Here is an 18,549-nt window from a genome sequence, read left to right on the forward strand (position 1 = left end):
GTCGTCAGCTCCTCGATGAAATTGTTCACATCTTCATCCACCTCCATGCCCATGACCTTTCCAAGGAAATCATCCTCTTTTTCTTCTCAGCACTGCCCTTTGCACTTGTTTTCTTAAAACTCACGGTTAGAAACAAGAAATTTCGCAAAATAACTGCACGAAATATAAGAAAAACATGTGAAGTCCTTCCATTGTGAGGTAAGCTCCGTAAGCACACATGCACTGAGCATTGTTTTGATATTCACTCTGCCATCTCGTGGTGGCGTTCTGGAACTTATAGTATTATTATAAGTATTATTATAGTATTACGTATATTATACAAATACAGTGGACCCTCGCCTAACGATGGCGTCACATAACGTTAAATCCGCCTAGCGATACATTTTAACGCAAAAATTTTGCCTCACCTAGCGCTAAAAAACTCGCTCAACGAGATTCGTCCGAGACGCATCCATGTGCGGCCTGAGCCAGCCTCACTTGTTCCGCCGGTGGCATTGTTTACAAGATAGCCTCCGCGGTCACATCCAAGCATACAATCGAAACATTTCGTATTACAGCGTTTTTAGCGATTTCACCTGCAAAATAAGTGACCATGGGCCCCAAGAAAGCTTCTAGTGCCAACCCTACAGGAATAAGAGTGAGAATTACTATGGATATGAAGAAAGACATCATTGCTAAGTATGAAAGTGGAGTACGTGTCTCCGAGCTGGTCAGGTTGTATTAGTAAACCCCAATCAACCATTGCTACTATTGTGGCCAAGAAAACGGCAATCAAGGAAGCTGTTCTTGCCAAAGGTGCAACTTTGTTTTCGAAACAGAGATCGCAAGTGATAGATGATGTTGATAGACTGTTATTGGTGTGGATAAACGAAAAACATAGCAGGAGATAGCATCTCTCAAGCGATCATAAGTGAAAAGGCTAGGAAGTTGCATGAGGATTTAATTAGAAACACGCCTGCAACTGGTGATGATGTGAGTGAATTTAAGGCCAACAAAGGTTGGTTTGAGAGATTTAAGAAGCTTAGTGGCATACATAGTGTGATAAGGCATGATGAGGCTGCCAGTTTGGACCACAAAGCACCTGAAAAATATGTGCATGAATTCAAGGAGTACATAGACAGTGAAGGACTGAAACCTGAACAAGTGTTTAATTGTGACGAAACAGGCCTGTTTTGGAAGAAAATGCCAAGCAGGACCTACATTACTCAGGAGGAAAAGGCACTCCCAGGACATAAGCCTATGAAAGACAGGCTTACTCTGTTAATGTGTGCCAATGCTAGTGGTGATTGCAAAGTGAAGCCTTTATTGGTGCATCACTCAAACTCCCAGAGCGTTCAGGCAAAAGAATATCCTCAAGGCTAATTTGTGTGTGCTGTGGAGGGCAAACAGTAAGGCATGGGTCACTAGGGACTTTTTCTATGACTGGTTACACCATGCATTTGCCCCCACTGTGAAAAATTACCTAATTGAAAAAAAAATCAGAGCTTAAGTGCCTCCTGATGTTAGACAATGCCCCTGGTCATCCTACAGACTTGGCAGAGTGACTTGTGGGGATATGAGCTTCATTAAGGTCAAGTTTTTGCCTCCTAATACCACTCCTCTCCTGCAGCCCATGGACCAGCAGGTCATTGCAAACTTCAAAAAACTGTACACAAAAGCTCTGTTTGAAAGGTGCTTTGTAGTGACCTCAGAAACTCAATTGACTAAGAGAGTTTTGGAGAGATCACTTTAATATCCTCAATTGTGTAAACCTTATAGGTAAGGCTTGGGAGGGAGTGACTAAGAGGACCTTGAACTCTGCTTGGAAGAAACTGTGGCCAGAATGTGTAGACCAAAGGGATTTTGAAGGATTTGAGGCTAACCCTGAGAAGCGTATGCCAGTTGAGGAATCAATTGTGGCATTGGGGAAGTCCTCGGGGTTGGAGGTTAGTGGGGAGGATGTGGAAGAGCTGGTGGAGGAGGACAATGACGAACTAACCACTGATGAGCTGCTAGATCATCTTCAACAGCAAGAGGCCACACCTGAGGAAACTGCTTCGGAGGAGGGGAGAGAGAAATTGAAGAAGTTGTCTACTTCACAGATTAAGGAAATATGTGCAAAGTGGCTTGAAGTGCAAACCTTTATGGATGAAAATCACCCTCAGACAGCTATTGCAAGCCGTGCTGGTGACTATTACACTGACAATGTTGTGAAACACTCTAGGAAAGTCATAGGAACGAGAGGTACAGACCTCTATGGACAGATATGTTGTGCAACAGAAGTCCAGTGACTCTGAAGCTGGTCCTAGTGGCATTAAAAGAAGAAGGGAAGTAACCCCAGAAAAGGACTTGACACCTCAAGTCCTAATGGAAAGGGATTCCCCTTCTAAACACTAAGACAATCAACACTCTCCCCTCCTCCCATCATATCAATCATCACCAGATCTTCAATAAAGGTAAGTGTCATGTAACTGTGCACGTCTTCTTCAGTTTGTGTGTACAGTGGACCCCCCCGCATACCGGACGCATCGCATACCGTACAATCCGCATACCGGACGCTTTGATCGCAAAAATTTTGCCTCGCATACCGCCCAAAAACCTGCTCACCGCCCTTCGTCCGAGACGCGTCCAATGTGCGGCCTGAGCCACGCTCACATGTTCCGCCGGTGGCATTGTTTACCAGCCAGCCTCCGCGGTAACATCCAAGCATACAATCGGAACATTTCGTATTATTACAGTGTTTTTGGTGATTTTTTCTGGAAAATAAGTGACCATGGGCCCCAAGAAAGCTTCTAGTGCCAACCCTACAGCAATAAGGGTGAGAATTACTATGGAGATGAAGAAAAAGATCATTGATAAGTATGAAAGTGGAGTGCGTGTCTCCGAGCTGGCCAGGTTGTATAATAAACCCCAATCAACCATCGCTACTATTGGTGGTACAGCTGCTGCTGCTGCTGTATCACCGTCAGCTGCTGCTGCACTGTCAGCTGCTGCTGCACTGTCAGCTGCTGGTGCTGTACCACCATCAGCTGCTGCTGCTGCTGTAGCACCGTCTGCTGCTGCTGTAGCATCGTCTGCTGCTGCTGTAGCATCGTCTGCTGCTGCTGTAGCATCGTCTGCTGCTGCTGTAGCATCGTCTGCTGCTGCTGTACCACCGTCAGCTGCTGCTGCTGCTGTAGCATCGTCTGCTGCTGCTGCTGCTGTAGCATCGTCTGCTGCTGCTGTAGCATCGTCTGTTGCTGCTGTAGCATCGTCTGTTGCTGCTGTACCACCGTCAGCTGCTGCTGCTGCTGTAGCATCGTCTGCTGCTGCTGTAGCATCGTCTGTTGCTGCTGTAGCATCGTCTGTTGCTGCTGTACCACCGTCAGCTGCTGCTGTAGCATCGTCTGCTGCTGCTGTAGCATCGTCTGCTGCTGCTGTAGCATCGTCTGCTGCTGCTGTAGCATCGTCTGCTGCTGCTGTAGCATCGTCTGCTGCTGCTGTAGCATCGTCTGCTGCTGCTGTAGCATCGTCTGCTGCTGCTGTAGCATCGTCTGCTGCTGCTGTAGCATCGTCTGCTGCTGCTGTAGCATCGTCTGCTGCTGCTGTAGCATCGTCTGCTGCTGCTGTAGCATCGTCTGCTGCTGCTGTAGCATCGTCTGCTGCTGCTGTAGCATCGTCTGCTGCTGCTGTAGCATCGTCTGCTGCTGCTGTAGCATCGTCTGCTGCTGCTGTAGCATCGTCTGCTGCTGCTGTAGCATCGTCTGCTGCTGCTGTAGCATCGTCTGCTGCTGCTGTAGCATCGTCTGCTGCTGCTGTAGCATCGTCTGCTGCTGCTGTAGCATCGTCTGCTGCTGCTGTAGCATCGTCTGCTGCTGCTGTAGCATCGTCTGCTGCTGCTGTAGCATCGTCTGCTGCTGCTGTAGCATCGTCTGCTGCTGCTGTAGCATTGTCTGTTGCTGCTGTACCACCGTCAGCTGCTGCTGCTGCTGTACCACCGTTGTTGGTGTGGCTTATTGAGAATACCAAGAAACAATTAACCCCAGAGGATTTTCCACCCAGGATAACCCAAAAAAGTCAGTGTCATCGAAGACTGTCTAACTTATTTCCATTGGGGTCCTTAATCTTGTCTCCCAGGATGCAACCCACACCAGTCGACTAACACCCAGGTGAACAGGGAAAATGCCTGGAACTAGTGCTCATATTGGTGAATTTAGAGCCAGCAAAGGTTGGCTTGAGAGATTTAAGAATCGTAGTGGCATACACAGTGTGATAAGGCCTGTTCTGGAAGAAAATAGCAAACAGGACCTACAGTACTCAGGAGGAAAAGGCACTCCCAGGACACAGTGTCTCATCAGTCATTGCTGCATCTTCAATAAAGGTAAGTGTCATTTATTCTTCATTTAGTAGAGTAGTACATGCACAATATATATTGTGCATGTACTACTATACTATTGTGCATGTATCCTTCTCTTTGTGTGTAGGAAAATGTATATTTCATGTGGTAAATTTTTTTTTTTTCATACTTTTGGGTGTCTTGCACGGATTAATTTGATTTCCATTATTTCTTATGGGGAAAATTCATTCACATACCGAACATTTCGCATAACAGCCAGCCCTCTTGCACGGATTAAGGTCGCTATGCGGGGGTCCACTGTATTAAAATTAATATTTCACGTGGTAAATTTTTTTTTTTCATACTTTTGGGTGTCTTGCACGGATTAATCTGATTTCCATTATTTCTTATGGGGAAAATTAATTCGCCTAACGAAAATTTCGCCTAACATTGAGCTCTCAGGAACGGATTAATAGCGTTATGCGAGGGTCCACTGTATTAAATTATACATATTTTTATATTAAATTATACATTATTATTATTAGAAGGTAGTAGGTTGGTAGACAGCAACCAACCAGGGAAGTACTACCGTCCTGCCAGATGACTGTGAAACAGAAACCTGTAACTGGTTTGCATGATGGTAGGATTGCTGGTTTCTTTTTCTGTCTCATAAACACACTAGATAACAGGGATATCTTGCTACTCCTACTTACACTTTGGTCACACTTCACAGACACGCACATGCATATATATATACATACATCTAGGTTTTTCTCCTTTTTCTACATAGCTCTTGTTCTTCTTTATTTCTTCTATTGTAGATGGGGAAGTGGAAAAGAATCTTTCCTCCGTAAGCCATGCGTGTCATATGAGGCGACTAAAATGCCGGGAGCAATGGGCTAGTAACCCCTTCTCCTGTAGATATCTACTAAAAAAGAGAAGAAGAAAAACTTCATAAAACTGGGATGCTTAAATGTGCGTGGATGTAGTGCGGATCACAAGAAACAGATGATTGCTGATGTTATGAATGAAAAGAAGTTGGATGTCCTGGCCCTAAGCGAAACAAAGCTGAAGGGGGTAGGGGAGTTTCAGTGGGGGGGAGATAAATGGGATTAAATCTGGAGTATCTGAGAGAGTTAGAGCAAAGGAAGGGGTAGCAGTAATGTTAAATGATCAGTTATGGAAGGAGAAAAGAGAATATGAATGTGTAAATTCAAGAATTATGTGGATTAAAGTAAAGGTTGGATGCGAAAAGTGGGTCATAATAAGCATGTATGCACCTGGAGAAGAGAGGAATGTAGAATAGAGAGAGATTTTGGGAGATGTTAAGTGAATGTATAGGAGCCTTTGAACCAAGTGAGAGAGTAATTGTGGTAGGGGATCTGAATGCTAAAGTAGGAGAAACTTTTAGAGAGGGTGTGGTAGGTAAGTTTGGGGTGCCAGGTGTAAATGATAATGGGAACCCTTTGATTGAACTTTATATAGAAAGGGGTTTAGTTATAGGTAATACATATTTTAAGAAAAAGAGGATAAATAAGTATACAAGATATGATGTAGGGCGAAATGACAGTAGTTTGATGGATTATGTATTGGTAAATAAAAGACTGTTGAGTAGACTTCAGGATGTACATGTTTATAGAGGGGCCACAGATATATCAGATCACTTTCTAGTTGTAGCTACACTGAGAGTAAAAGGCAGATGGGATACAAGGAGAATAGAAGCATCAGGGAAGAGAGAGGTGAAGGTTTATAAACTAAAAGGAGGAGGCAGTTAGGGTAAGATATCAACAGCTATTGGAGGATAGATGGGCTAATGAAAGCATAGGCAATGGGGTCGAAGAGGTATGGGGTAGGTTTAAAAATGTAGTGTTAGAGTGTTCAGCAGAAGTTTGTGGTTACAGGAAAGTGGGTGCGGGAGGGAAGAGGAGCGATTGGTGGAATGATGATGTAAAGAGAGTAGTAAGGGAGAAAAAGTTAGCATATGTGAAGTTTTTACAAAGTAGAAGTGATGCAAGGAGGGAAGAGTATATGGAGAAAAAGAGAGAGGTTAAGAGAGTGGTGAAGCAATGTAAAAAGAGAGCAAATGAGAGAGTGGGTGAGATGTTAACAAATTTTGTTGAAAATAAGAAAAAGTTTTGGAGTGAGATTAACAAGTTAAGGAAGCCTAGAGAACAAATGGATTTGTCAGTTAAAAATAGGAGAGGAGAGTTATTAAATGGAGAGTTAGAGGTATTGGGAAGATGGAGGGAATATTTTGAGGAATTGTTAAATGTTGATGAAGATAGGGAAGCTGTAATTTCGTGTATAGGACAAGGAGGAATAACGTCTTGTAGGAGTGAGGAAGAGCCAGTTGTGAGTGTGGGGGAAGTTCGTGAGGCAGTAGGTAAAATGAAAGGGGGTAAGGCAGCTGGGATTGATGGGATAAAGATAGAAATGTTAAAAGCAGGTGGGGATATAGTTTTGGAGTGGTTGGTGCAATTATTTAATAAATGTATGGAAGAGGGTAAGGTACCTAGGGATTGGCAGAAAGCATGCATAGTTCCTTTGTATAAAGGCAAAGGGGATAAAAGAGAGTGCAAAAATTACAGGGGGATAAGTCTGCTGAGTATACCTGGTAAAGTGTATGGTAGAGTTATTATTGAAAGAATTAAGAGTAAGACGGAGAATAGGATAGCAGATGAACAAGGAGGCTTTAGGAAAGGTAGGGGGTGTGTGGACCAGGTGTTTACAGTGAAACATAAGTGAACAGTATTTAGATAAGGCTAAAGAGGTCTTTGTGGCATTTATGGATTTGGAAAAGGCGTATGACAGGGTGGATAGGGGGGCAATATGGCAGATGTTGCAAGTGTATGGTGTAGGAGGTAGGTTACTGAAAGCAGTGAAGAGTTTTTTACGAGGATAGTGAGGCTCAAGTTAGAGTATGTAGGAAAGAGGGAAATTATTTCCCAGTAAAAGTAGGCCTTAGACAAGGATGTGTGATGTCACCGTGGTTGTTTAATATATTTATAGATGGGGTTGCAAGAGAAGTAAATGCGAGGGTCTTGGCAAGAGGCGTGGAGTTAAAAGATAAAGAATCACACACAAAGTGGGAGTTGTCACAGCTGCTCTTTGCTGATGACACTGTGCTCTTGGGAGATTCTGAAGAGAAGTTGCAGAGATTGGTGGATGAATTTGGTAGGGTGTGCAAAATAAGAAAATTGAAGGTGAATACAGGAAAGAGTAAGGTTATGAGGATAACAAAAAGATTAGGTGATGAAAGATTGAATATCAGATTGGAGGGAGAGAGTATGGAGGAGGTGAATGTATTCAGATATTTGGGAGTGGATGTGTCAGCGGATGGGTCTATGAAAGATGAGGTGAATCATAGAATTGATGAGGGTAAAAGAGTGAGTGGTGCACTTAGGAGTCTGTGGAGACAAAGAACTTTGTCCTTGGAGGCAAAGAGGGGAATGTATGAGAGTATAGTTTTACCAATGCTCTTATATGGGTGTGAAGCATGGGTGATGAATGTTGCAGCGAGGAGAAGGCTGGAGGCAGTGGAGATGTCATGTCTGAGAGGAATGTGTGGTGTGAATATAATGCAGAGAATTCGTAGTTTGGAAGTTAGGAGGAGGTGCGGGATTACCAAAACTGTTGTCCAGAGGGCTGAGGAAGGGTTGTTGAGGTGGTTCGGACATGTAGAGAGAATGGAGCGAAACAGAATGACTTCAAGAGTGTATCAGTCTGCAGTGGAAGGAAGGCGGGGTAGGGGTCGGCCTAGGAAAGGTTGGAGAGAGGGGGTAAAGGAGGTTTTGTGTGCGAGGGGCTTGGACTTCCAGCAGGCATGCGTGAGCGTGTTTGATAGGAGTGAATGGAGACAAATGGTTTTTAATACTTGACGTGCTGTTGGAGTGTGAGCAAAGTAACATTTATGAAGGGGTTCAGGGAAACCGGCAGGCCGGACTTGAGTCCTGGAGATGGGAAGTACAGTGCCTGCACTCTGAAAGAGGGGTGTTAATGTTGCAGTTTAAAAACTGTAGTGTAAAGCACCCTTCTGGCAAGACAGTGATGGAGTGAATGATGGTGAAAGTTTTTCTTTTTCGGGCCACCCTGCCTTGGTGGGAATCGGCCAGTGTGATAATAATAAAAAAAAAAAAATTATTAGTAGTAGTAGTAGTACGCATTTTTTTTCAACAGTCGGCCGTCTCCCACCAAGGCAGGGTGACCCAAAAAGAAAGAAAATCCCCAAAAAGAAAATACTTTCATCATCATTCAACACTTTCACCTCACTCGCACATTATCACTGTTTTAGCAGAGGTGCTCAGAACACAACAGTTTAGAAGTATATATGTATAAAGATACACAACATATCCCTCTAAACTACATGTATTATTATAATTTACATTACGTATATTGCTATATTGTTGAGAAAAAAAAAAAAAAAAAAAAAAAAATGTATATTATACAAATTATCATTAGTACGTACATCTTATAATAATTATTACATGTTATTGGCAGTTTGGAGGGATATGTTGTGTATCTCTATACGTATATGCTTCTAAACTGTTTTATTCTGAGCACCTCTGCAAAAGCAGTGATAATGTGTGAGTGTGGTGAAAGTGTTGAATGATGATGAAAGTATTTTCTTTTTGGGGATTTTCTTTCTTTTTTTGGGTCACCCTGCCTCGGTGGGAGACGACCGACTTGTTGAAAAAAAACAAAAAAAAAATTATGAATTTAGGGGACTGGAGCAGAAATCCAGTTCCCTAGATCATCAGCAAGAGCCCCTCACCGGGGCCAAGGAACCTCCCTCGAGGCCCGCTCACATCCTGAAGCAAAAAAATCGACCGAGCGTCTGCTCGTATCCTGAAAAACGAGCATTGTGGGGCACTCGTAAGCCGAGGTTCCACTGTATATATAGTCTTTTTATGCACAAATCAATATAAACTTTACTGGATAAATAAACTGAAGCATAGCCTAAACAAAGGAATTAAATTTTTATATTGAAGTTAAAAATATGAGGCACAATAAATGTAAAGCATACATAATGAAATATAAGTGTCAACACAAGCACTCACTTCTTAATGTTGTCGGTAGCACCTGACATGGAGAGTGAAGCAGGTGTAGTGGTGCCGTTGTGTGTATTTGTGCCTCCGCCCCCATATAGATCGCCCAATACATCCACAAGCACACCTTTCAGGTACATAATGATTTCCTTTGAAAATATTTTAATAATTTATCAATTTTAACATTAAGAAGAGACCTAAGATTTTCTTTTTATTAAAATGTGCGATTCATCAATAAAAAGTAACATACTTTAGTCAATCTGGTCTAACCTTGATAAATTTGATGTACTGCACAGTACCACAGAATAGCTTAATCCTACTTAACCAGTCCAATGGCAACCAACATATAACTAAAATATCTAACACTGAAGTACATTAATTTTGTGATGCACAGAGTGATTTTCCAAGTTATTCAAACAATTTGTGTTTGTTCACAAATAATGGATGCCAAATAAACACGTACACAAGTGTGTGATCAAAAGTTCATCAGACATCCATTACAGGTAACAAGTTTAGGAGTGATGAAATTTCAGACTGGCAAAGCTACCCAAAGTAAAGGGTTTCCTGTCCTGAATAGCCTATAGAAAAGTGTCCTTTTCCACATTACAGGCAGCAATGTGATAGTGACCTGCCATTGTACTGAGTGATCAGTCAATCAAGAGCTTTTTTGAAAGTTCTGATATGGCTAAGGGGTAAAATTAGATTAAGCTGCCACAAAAAGTGTGAAAAAGGCTAATGATTTCTGCACCATGGCAATGCCCCTTCATGTACTGCTGTCTCCAGGAATTTTTGGTTAAAAATAAAAAAAAAAATCTTGCAATATTATATATACCCACTGTCTTCACCTCACCTTGTCCCATACTATTCTATTCTGTTCCCAAAAATCAAAATAAAGCTGAAAGGAGAATTAATGACATTGCTACCATACATAAAAATGTGATGAGGAAACTCTACAAACTGAAGGTTAAAAACATCCAAAACATCAAAAGTGGCAGGAACACTAAGACAAGTGTATTTCTGGGGGAAGATTACCTTCATAAAAATGTTTTATAGTATATATTTTCACAAATAAAAGCTAAGATTTAGAACTTTTTGATTAGTCTTCCTTTACAGTTACACACGATGGATTGAGAATAGGAAGAGCAAACTCAAAATTTTAACACACACATTAAAACTATTTATACATGTAAAAATGAAAAGATTTTGATTTTTTTTTTACATACTGTATTTATTTTTATTTTTTATCAAAGTTCAAATACTGAATTTGTACTTACTCATACACAGTACCTTGTATATTATATATGTATACCAATTAAAGTTGAATAACTATAGGCCAATATCCAACTTACACCCTCTCTCAAAAATCTTTGAAAAATTAATTCATAAACGAATCTACTCCTACCTTATCTCCCAAAACATACTCAACCCCTGCCAATTTGGATTCAGGCCTAATAAAAATACTAATGATGCTATTATACACATGCTAGAACATATATACACTGCAATAGAGAAAAAAGAAGTCCCACTGGGGATCTTCATTGACTTACGTAAAGCTTTTGATACAGTTGACCATGACTTGCTCCACATAAAATTGTCACACTATGGTATAAGAGGGCACTCCCTCAACTACCTCAAGTCATACCTCAGCAACAGAAGCCAATATGTGTACGCAAATGGGGCAAACTCTTCTGCGCAACCAATTACAGTTGGTGTCCCACAGGGAAGTGTCCTTGGCCCTCTTCTCTTTCTCCTATACATAAATGACCTTCCAAATGCTTCGCAATTACTCAAACCCACACTATTTGCAGATGACACTACATACGTCTTCTCTCACCCGAGCCCAGTCACGCTAGCCAATACTGTAAATACCGAATTACAGAAAATATCTACCTGGATGAGGACTAACAAACTTACACTAAACATTGACAAAACCTACTTCATTCAGTTTGGTAACAGAGCTACAGATGTCCCTCTTAACATAATGATAAACGGATCACCTATCACAAAACTAACAGAGGGAAAATTCTTAGGAATTCACCTTGATAATAGACTCAAATTTCATACACATATACAACAAATTTCTAAGAAAATTTCCAAGACTGTAGGCATACTATCGAAGATACGGTACTATGTTCCACAGTCAGCCCTCCTGGCCCTATATCACTCTCTTATTTACCCCTATCTCACCTATGGAATTTGTGCATGGGGCTCAACAACAATTAACCATCTCAGACCACTAATTACTCAGCAAAAGGCTGCAGTTAGAATGATAACAAATTCTCACTACAGGCAGCACACTCCACCAATATTCAATACACTAAACCTACTCACCATACAAAACATCCATACTTATTACTGCACCTATTACATACATAGAACACTTAACTCTGATATTAACCCTCCCCTCAAACATCTCCTTGCCAACCTCAACAGGACACATGACCATAACACAAGGCACAGATCACTCTTTGATGTTCCTCGTGTCCATCTCACACTATGCAAAAACTCAATGCACATAAAAGGCCCTAAAATCTGGAATTCATTACCTGTAAATATAAAAGAAACACTACCTGATTATAAATTCAAGTCTCTTCTCAAAGATCACTTGCTCACCCAAAACCAAATAAATACTGAATAACTGAACCTTATAAATTGTATATCTTAAATGTTTCTCACAATTATATCACATAAATGTTAAACCTAAAACCGAATCTAACTTTATTATTTTTTAAATACACTACCTAGCAGAATCACTACCAAACTGAATGCAACCATATGACCTGTCTTTGTAATACTCACTTGTGCTTTATAGTAATCTGTTTACATTAATGTTTTATCACTGATTTCATCATTGCTTAGTTAATCTTAAGTTAATTTTAAGCCAGCCCGTAATGCTATGCATAGTATAAGTGGCTTTGGCATACTGCTCTTATCTGTATTTTTTTGTACCTCTGTATGTGTGCACAAATTAAAAAATAAATAAATAAATAAATAAATAAATAAATTATAGCAGTAATACATGTACTGTAAAGGCACATTGGAAAATAAGGTATAAAGAAGGGTATGTTAGGAATAAAGATCTGAAAGGTTACACAAGACAAGATCTATGGAGAAAAATAAAAATATAGATAGTGCCAACAAGCTAAATAATGACAGTAAATACAAATAAAAATTTCAGAGTAACAAGGATGAATCCACCTATACAATAATTTCTAAAGTAAACTAACAATGAAAAAAATCAAACCAAAACATATGAAAAATGAGAAACAAACACATTTATAATGACTTAACATCAGGAAAAGTGACTTGCAAGTATTGGTAAACAAGAGCAAAAACAAAATACAGAAATAAAAATCAATGAAAAATTCTAATATAGCCTCACAACCCAGACTAGGGCCATCATCTTCATCTACACTATACATCTGTATTACAGAGTATACAAGACATTCCCAATAATTGAAATACAGTAGAGCGTCATTTAGCACGATTCAGGTATAGCACGATTGAAGAACTGCGGCACAATTTTATGCAACGCCGTAAAATTAATTTGACACGGTTCAGTTTGCGGGAAGGAAAAATAAATTCTTTTTCTCAAGCGGCTGCCTTGTTGTGGATCAGCGGGGGAGACCTCCTGCCATCCCCTGCCACCCCCCAACACCACCCCACCATTCGTACTTCATAGGTGTCCAGCCCTTCTCTGCTACAAGCTAGCTGTGTTGTGAATTGTTTTGATCTTTTAATTACGGATGACAAGAAACAGATGATTGCTGATGTTATGAATGAAAAGAAATTGGATGTCCTGGCCCTAAGCGAAACAAAGCTGAAGGGGGTATAGGAGTTTCGGTGGGGGGAAATAAATGGGATTAAATCTGGAGTATCTGAGAGAGTTAGAGCAAAGGAAGGGGTAGCAGTAATGTTGAAGGATCAGTTATGGAAGGAGAAAAGAGAATACGAATGTGTAAATTCAAGAATTATGTGGATTAAAGTAAAGGTTGGATGCGAAAAGTGGGTCATAATAAGCGTGTATGCACCTGGAGAAGAGAGGAATGCAGAGGAGAGAGAGGGATTTTGGGAGATGTTAAGTGAATGTATAGGAGCCTTTGAACCAAGTGAGAGAGTCATTGTGGTAGAGGATCTGAATGCTAAAGTAGGAGAAACTTTTAGAGGGTGTGGTAGGTAAGTTTGGGGTGCCAGGTGTAAATGATAATGGGAACCCTTTGATTGAACTTTGTATAGAAAGGGGTTTAGTTATAGGTAATACATATTTTAAGAAAAAGAGGATAAATAAGTATACAAGACATGATGTAGGGCAAAATGACAGAAGTTTGTTGGATTATGTATTGGTAGATAAAAGACTGTTGAGTAGACTTCAGGATGTACATGTTTATAGAGGGGCCACAGATTTATCAGATCACTTTCTAGTTGTAGCTACACTGAGAGTAAAAGGTAGATGGGATACAAGGAGAATAGAAGCATCAGGGAAGAGAGAGGTGAAGGTTTATAAACTAAAAGAGGAGGCAGTTAGGGTAAGATATAAACAGCTATTGGAGGATAGATGGGCTAATGAGAGCATAGGAAATGGGGTCGAAGAGGTATGGGGTAGGTTTAAAAATGTAGTGTTAGAGTGTTGAGCAGAAGTTTGTGGTTACAGGAAAGTGGGTGCGGGAGGGAAGAGGAGCGATTGGTGGAATGATGATGTAAAGAGAGTAGTAAGGGAGAAAAAGATAGCATATGAGAAGTTTTTACAAAGTAGAAGTGACGCAAGGAGGGAAGAGTATATGGAGAGGAAGAGAGAGGTTAAGAGAGTGGTGAAGCAATGTAAAAAGAGAGCAAATGAGAGAGTGGGTGAAATGTTATCAACAAATTTTGTTGAAAATAAGAAAAAGTTTTGGAGTGAGATTAACAAATTAAGGAAGCCTAGAGAACAAATGGATTTGTCAGTTAAAAATAGGAGAGGAGAGTTATTAAATGGAGAGTTAGAGGTGTTGGGAAGATGGAGGGAATATTTTGAGGAATTGTTAAATGTTGATGAACATAGGGAAGCTGTGATTTCGTGTATAGGGCAAGGAGGAATAACATCTTGTAGGAGTGAGGAAGAGCCAGTTGTGAGTGTGGGGGAAATTTGTGAGGCAGTAGGTAAAATGAAAGGGGTAAGGCAGCTGGGATTGATGGGATAAAGATAGAAATGTTAAAAGCAGGTGGGGATATAGTTTTGGAGTGGTTGGTGCAATTATTTAATAAATGTATGGAAGAGGGTAAGGTACTGCCTCCTCTTTTAGTTTATAAACCTTCACCTCTCTCTTCCCTGATGCTTCTATTCTCCTTGTATCCCATCTACCTTTTACTCTCAGTGTAGCTACAACTAGAAAGTGATCTGATACATCTGTGGCCCCTCTATAAACATGTACATCCTGAAGTCTACTCAACAGTCTTTTATCTACCAATACATAATCCAACAAACTACTGTCATTTCGCCCTACATCATATCTTGTATACTTATTTATCCTCTTTTTCTTAAAATATGTATTACCTATAACTAAACCCCTTTCTATACAAAGTTCAATCAAAGGGCTCCCATTATCATTTACACCTGGCACCCCAAACTTACCTACCACACCCTCTAAAAGTTTCTCCTACTTTAGCATTCAGATCCCCTACCACAATGACTCTCTCACTTGGTTCAAAGGCTCCTATACATTCACTTAACATCTCCCAAAATCTCTCTCTCCTCTGCATTCCTCTCTTCTCCAGGTGCATACACGCTTATTATGACCCACTTCTCGCATCCAACCTTTACTTTAATCCACATAATTCTTGAATTTACACATTCATATTCTCTTTTCTCCTTCCATAACTGATCATTTAACATTACTGCTACCCCTTCCTTTGCTCTAACTCTCTCAGATACTCCAGATTTAATCCCATTTATTTCCCCCCACTGAAACTCTCCTACCCCCTTCAGCTTTGTTTCGCTTAGAGCCAGGACATCCAACTTCTTTTCATTCATAACATCAGCAATCATCTGTTTCTTGTCATCCGCACTACATCCACGCACATTTAAGCAACCCAGTTTTATAAAGTTTTTCTTCTTCTCTTTTTTAGTAAATGTATACAGGAGAAGGGGTTACTAGCCCATTGCTCCCGGCATTTTAGTCGCCTCATACGAGGAGGTGAATATATTCAGATAGTTGGGAGTGGATGTGTCAGCGGATGGGTCTATGAAAGATGAGGTGAATCATAGAATTGATGAGGGGAAAAGGGTGAGTGGTGCGCTTAGGAGTCTGTGGAGACAAAGAACTTTGTCCTTGGAGGCAAAGAGGGGAATGTATGAGAGTATAGTTTTACCAACGCTCTTATATGGGTGTGAAGCATGGGTGATGAATGTTGCAGCGAGGAGAAGGCTGGAGGCAGTGGAGATGTCATGTCTGAGGGCAATGTGTGGTGTGAATATAATGCAGAGAATTCGTAGTTTGGAAGTTAGGAGGAGGTGTGGGATTACCAAAACTGTTGTCCAGAGGGCTGAGGAAGGGTTGTTGAGGTGGTTCGGACATGTAGAGAGAATGGAGCGAAACAGAGTGACTTCAAGAGTGTATCAGTCTGTAGTGGAAGGAAGGCGGGGTAGGGGTCGGCCTAGGAAAGGTTGGAGAGAGGGGGTAAAGGAGGTTTTGTGTGCGAGGGGCTTGGACTTCCAGCAGGCGTGTGCGAGCGTGTTTGATAGGAGTGAATGGAGACAAATGGTTTTTAATACTTGACGTGCTGTTGGAGTGTGAGCAAAGTAACATTTATGAAGGGGTTCAGGGAAACCGGCAGGCCGGACTTGAGTCCTGGAGATGGGAAGTACAGTGCCTACACTCTGAAGGAGGGGTGTTAATGTTGCAGTTTAAAAACTGTAGTGTAAAGCACCCTTCTGGCAAGACAGTGATGGAGTGAATGATGGTGAAAGTTTTTCTTTTTCGGGCCACCCTGCCTTGGTGGGAATCGGCCAGTGTGATAATAAAAAAAAAAAAATAATAATCTTTTATCTGCCAAGCAATCATGGCACCCAGTAGGCATACCAGTGTTGCTAAAAGTGGCAAGATATAAGTGTTTAAGTCTTACAATTATCAAAGAAAGCAAAGATAAGATAAAGAATCACACACAAAGTGGGAGTTGTCACAGCTGCTCTTTGCTGATGACACTGTGCTCTTGGGAGATTCTGAAGAGAAGTTGCAGAGATTGGTGGATGAATTTGGTAGGGTGTGCAAAAGAAGAAAATTAAAGGTGAATACAGGAAAGAGTAAGGTTATGAGGATAACAAAAAGATTAGGTGATGAAAGATTGAATATCAGATTCGAGGGAGAGAGTATGGAGGAGGTGAACGTATTCAGATATTTGGGAGTGGACGTGTCAGCGGATGGGTCTATGAAAGATGAGGTGAATCATAGAATTGATGAGGGAAAAAGAGTGAGTGGTGCACTTAGGAGTCTGTGGAGACAAAGAACTTTGTCCTTGGAGGCAAAGAGGGGAATGTATGAGAGTATAGTTTTACCAACGCTCTTATATGGGTGTGAAGCGTGGGTGATGAATGTTGCAGCGAGGAGAAGGCTGGAGGCAGTGGAGATGTCATGTCTGAGGGCAATGTGTGGTGTGAATATAATGCAGAGAATTCGTAGTTTGCAGTTTAAAAACTGTAGTGTAAAGCACCCTTCTGGCAAGACAGTGATGGAGTGAATGATGGTGAAAGTTTTTCTTTTTCGGGCCACCCTGCCTTGGTGGGAATCGGCCGGTGTGATAATAAAATAAAAAAAAAATAACCCGTGGCCATAATGAAGTGCTACTTTGTACACATAAAAAGAGGTAAACATAAGTTTGTGTGTGATTGACTTACTGAAAGACTCGCTGACTTGGCTGAATAATTTACTAACTTGACTGACTGAATGACTTAAGTTAGACACTCCAGTACAACCATCGACTTTTGTACCAGAACCTCTACCATCCACCTCAGCCCAGTAGGGCCACAGCATAACTCTCCACACTCTTCACAATCATCCACAAACACCAGCACCCACAATTTATGGTAAGAAATACTATTATTTGTTACATTTGTAGTCTTAAGAAATAAAAACAACATAATACATCACAACAATGAACAACAATTACATACTATTCACTTTTATTTTTCTAAGATGTGGAGGCCTAAAAAAAAGTTTGACTTTTTAGGGGCTCACAAGAATGTAACCCTATTTTTAATTTCATCATTTATATATCACTTCACTTTCTCCCAAGTCTTCTTCTTGGAATTTAGTCTTTTATTATTTGTTTTACACACTTTATGCCCACAGTCCTCTTTAACTCAAGAGCTGTCACCTACAAAGGCAAGGTGACCCAAAGAGAACACATTCATCATCATTTACTAATAACCATCTTTCTAGAAGTGTGCTATCATCATATCAGATTACCATCAGACTAACATCCCTACCCCTCCAGAGTGCAGGCAATGCACTTCCTCTCTCCAGAACTCAAGGTTAGCCAACCAGTTTCCCTGACTGCCTTCATAAAGGTTACCTTGCTCACACTAATAACATGCCCATTAAAAATCCCTTATCTTTATTATGCTGAAAAGGGTGGGAGAGTTTCAGTGGAGAGGAATAAATGGGATTAGGTCAGGGGTTTCAAATAGTTAGATCTAAAGTAGAAGCAATAATGTTGAAGGTTAAGTTATGGCAGGAAAAGAGGGATTATAAATGTATTAATTCAAGGAATATGTGGAGTAAAATAAAGGTTGGATGTGAAAAGTGGGTTATAGTAAGTGTATATGCACCTGGAGAAGAGAGAAGTGCAGAGGAGAGAGAGAGATTTTGGGAAATGTTGAGTGAATGCATGGGGAGTTTTGAACCAAGTGTGAGTACTTGTGGTTGGGGATTTCAATACTAAAGTGGGAAAAAATGCTGTGGAGGGAGTAGTAGGTAAATTTGGGGTGCCAGGGATAAATGAAAATGGGGAGCCTTTTAAATGAGCTATGTGTAGAAAGAGGTTTGGCAATAAGTAATACATATTTTATGAAAATGAGGATAAATAAACAAACAAAGTATGATACAGCACGTAATGAAAGGAGTTTGGTGGATTATGTATTGGTGGATAAAAGGATGTACATGTTTATAGAGGGGCAACTGATACTGGATCATCATTTAGTTGTAGCTAGAGTAAGAGGTAGATGGGACAAGAGGAAAA

The 18,549-nt window shown here is 40.7% G+C and overlaps 1 protein-coding gene across 5 annotated transcripts in view; it reads right to left on the reverse strand.

The window, feature by feature from the left end:
* AP-2alpha (adaptor protein complex 2, subunit alpha) overlaps positions 1-18,549 on the reverse strand; it is a 252,484-nt gene that overhangs the window by 92,639 nt on the left and 141,296 nt on the right. For all 5 annotated transcript variants that reach the window (XM_070088089.1, XM_070088087.1, XM_070088091.1 and 2 more), the window contains exon 15: positions 9,352-9,466. In XM_070088089.1, coding sequence (XP_069944190.1) covers positions 9,352-9,466 — 115 coding nt within the window. The remainder of the gene's footprint in view (positions 1-9,351; positions 9,467-18,549) is intronic.

Source organism: Cherax quadricarinatus, chromosome 23 (assembly GCF_038502225.1).
Source record: "Cherax quadricarinatus isolate ZL_2023a chromosome 23, ASM3850222v1, whole genome shotgun sequence".
NCBI classification, from domain to species: domain Eukaryota; kingdom Metazoa; phylum Arthropoda; class Malacostraca; order Decapoda; family Parastacidae; genus Cherax; species Cherax quadricarinatus.